Source organism: Bison bison, unplaced genomic scaffold (assembly GCF_000754665.1).
Source record: "Bison bison bison isolate TAMUID 2011002044 unplaced genomic scaffold, Bison_UMD1.0 scf7180017863251, whole genome shotgun sequence".
Taxonomy (NCBI): Eukaryota; Metazoa; Chordata; class Mammalia; order Artiodactyla; family Bovidae; genus Bison; species Bison bison.
The window spans coordinates 28,797-30,172 of record NW_011493823.1 but is presented as its reverse complement, the minus strand read 5'-3'; the positions used below and the strand labels follow the sequence as shown (position 1 = coordinate 30,172).

General features: G+C 44.3%; 1 protein-coding gene across 1 annotated transcript; it reads right to left on the bottom strand.

Moving 5' to 3' along the window:
* Positions 1–225: 225 nt before the first annotated feature.
* On the bottom strand, positions 226–1,173 carry LOC104983703 (olfactory receptor 56A3-like). The gene has a single exon (XM_010833218.1). The coding sequence runs from the start codon at positions 1,171–1,173 to the stop codon at positions 226–228; it is 948 nt and encodes a 315-aa protein (XP_010831520.1).
* Between the last annotated feature and the right edge of the window lie 203 nt (positions 1,174–1,376).

The following is a 1,376-nucleotide window of genomic DNA, read 5'->3' as shown; positions in this document are numbered from 1 at the left end:
TTTGGATAAAAAGTGTGGGAAAGGGGAGAAATGATCATGAAGATTCATTTTTGAGGAGTGAGAGAAAGAGAAACTCTAAAAGAAACTAAAGCTTTATTAAAAGAGAAAACAAAGACAATTTGTACAGTTTGAGATTAAAATTCATAGATCCAAACTTCAATCCACTCATCCACTATTGACTCAAAGCCATCCTATTTTAGGAATGCAAAGATCCACTTGTCCTAGTTACCAACCTTTCTTCAGTAATCTCTGGATTCCTTGCTTGATCTCCTGGGTTCGCACCCCATAGACAATGGGGTTGAGGGCTGGAGGGATGACGTGGTGGAGGATATTGAGCAAGACTGGCACGTCAGAGGACACTTTTTTTTCTACCACAAGAGTGAAGACAAAAACCAGAAGGACAGTGCTAAAGAAGAGGATCAGGATGAAGTGGGAGCCACATGTGCTTAAGGCCTTAGCCACAGCTCCCTTTGACTTGAGTTTCAGAACAGCCCTTAGTATGAGGGTGTAGGAGAGGAAGATGAGGATGAGGTCAAATCCCAGCAGAGTCCATCCACAAGCAAATTGGTAGAGACGATTGATGATAATATCACCACAGGAGAGCTTGGAGACAGACATATTGGCACAGAGGCAGTTCTCAATGACATTTTCCAGACAATAATGGAGACATCCTGAAAGAATGGGGATGGGTACTGTCAAAAAGATGCTTCTGGCCAAAATAAAAATGGCTGCTTTGACTACAAATTGGTCAGTAATGATGGACAGGTATCGTAGAGGATGGCAAATGGCCACATAGCGGTCATAGGCCATGACCATGAATGTGCAGGACTCCATGGCAAAGATACTATTCATGGTGAACATCTGAAGGAAGCAAGCAAAGAAGCTGATGGACCTGAGGTCAAACCAAAAGATGGCCAGGACCTTGGGGATGACGGTGAGGCAGAGCGCCATGTCTAGCAGGGAGAGGAGGCTGAGCAGGTAGTACATGGGCTCGTGCAGAGAGGCCTCCAGCCGGATGGTGATCAGGAGGATGGTGTTGGCACCCATGGCCAGGAGGAAGAGGAGGCTAAGGGGCAGGGACAGCCAGTGCTGCCAGCTGGGGGACCTGGCAAAACAGTTCAGATAGAAGTCTGAAAACTCAGTGGAGGTGCTGCCATTTTGGTGTGCTGTCATATTTTGTCAAATATTCCTGCACCTTCCTTTTAGTGATCTGTAAAATTGGAATAAAAATTAGCTACTGGTTCAAGATACGTAGAGACAGAACAAATTGCTTTACTTAAGTGACTTATGCATCCTGGCAGATTATCCATCACTAAGTGAATTTTTGTGTATATCTTATGTGATATTCACATTACTTTAAACAATTCAGAAGGCTG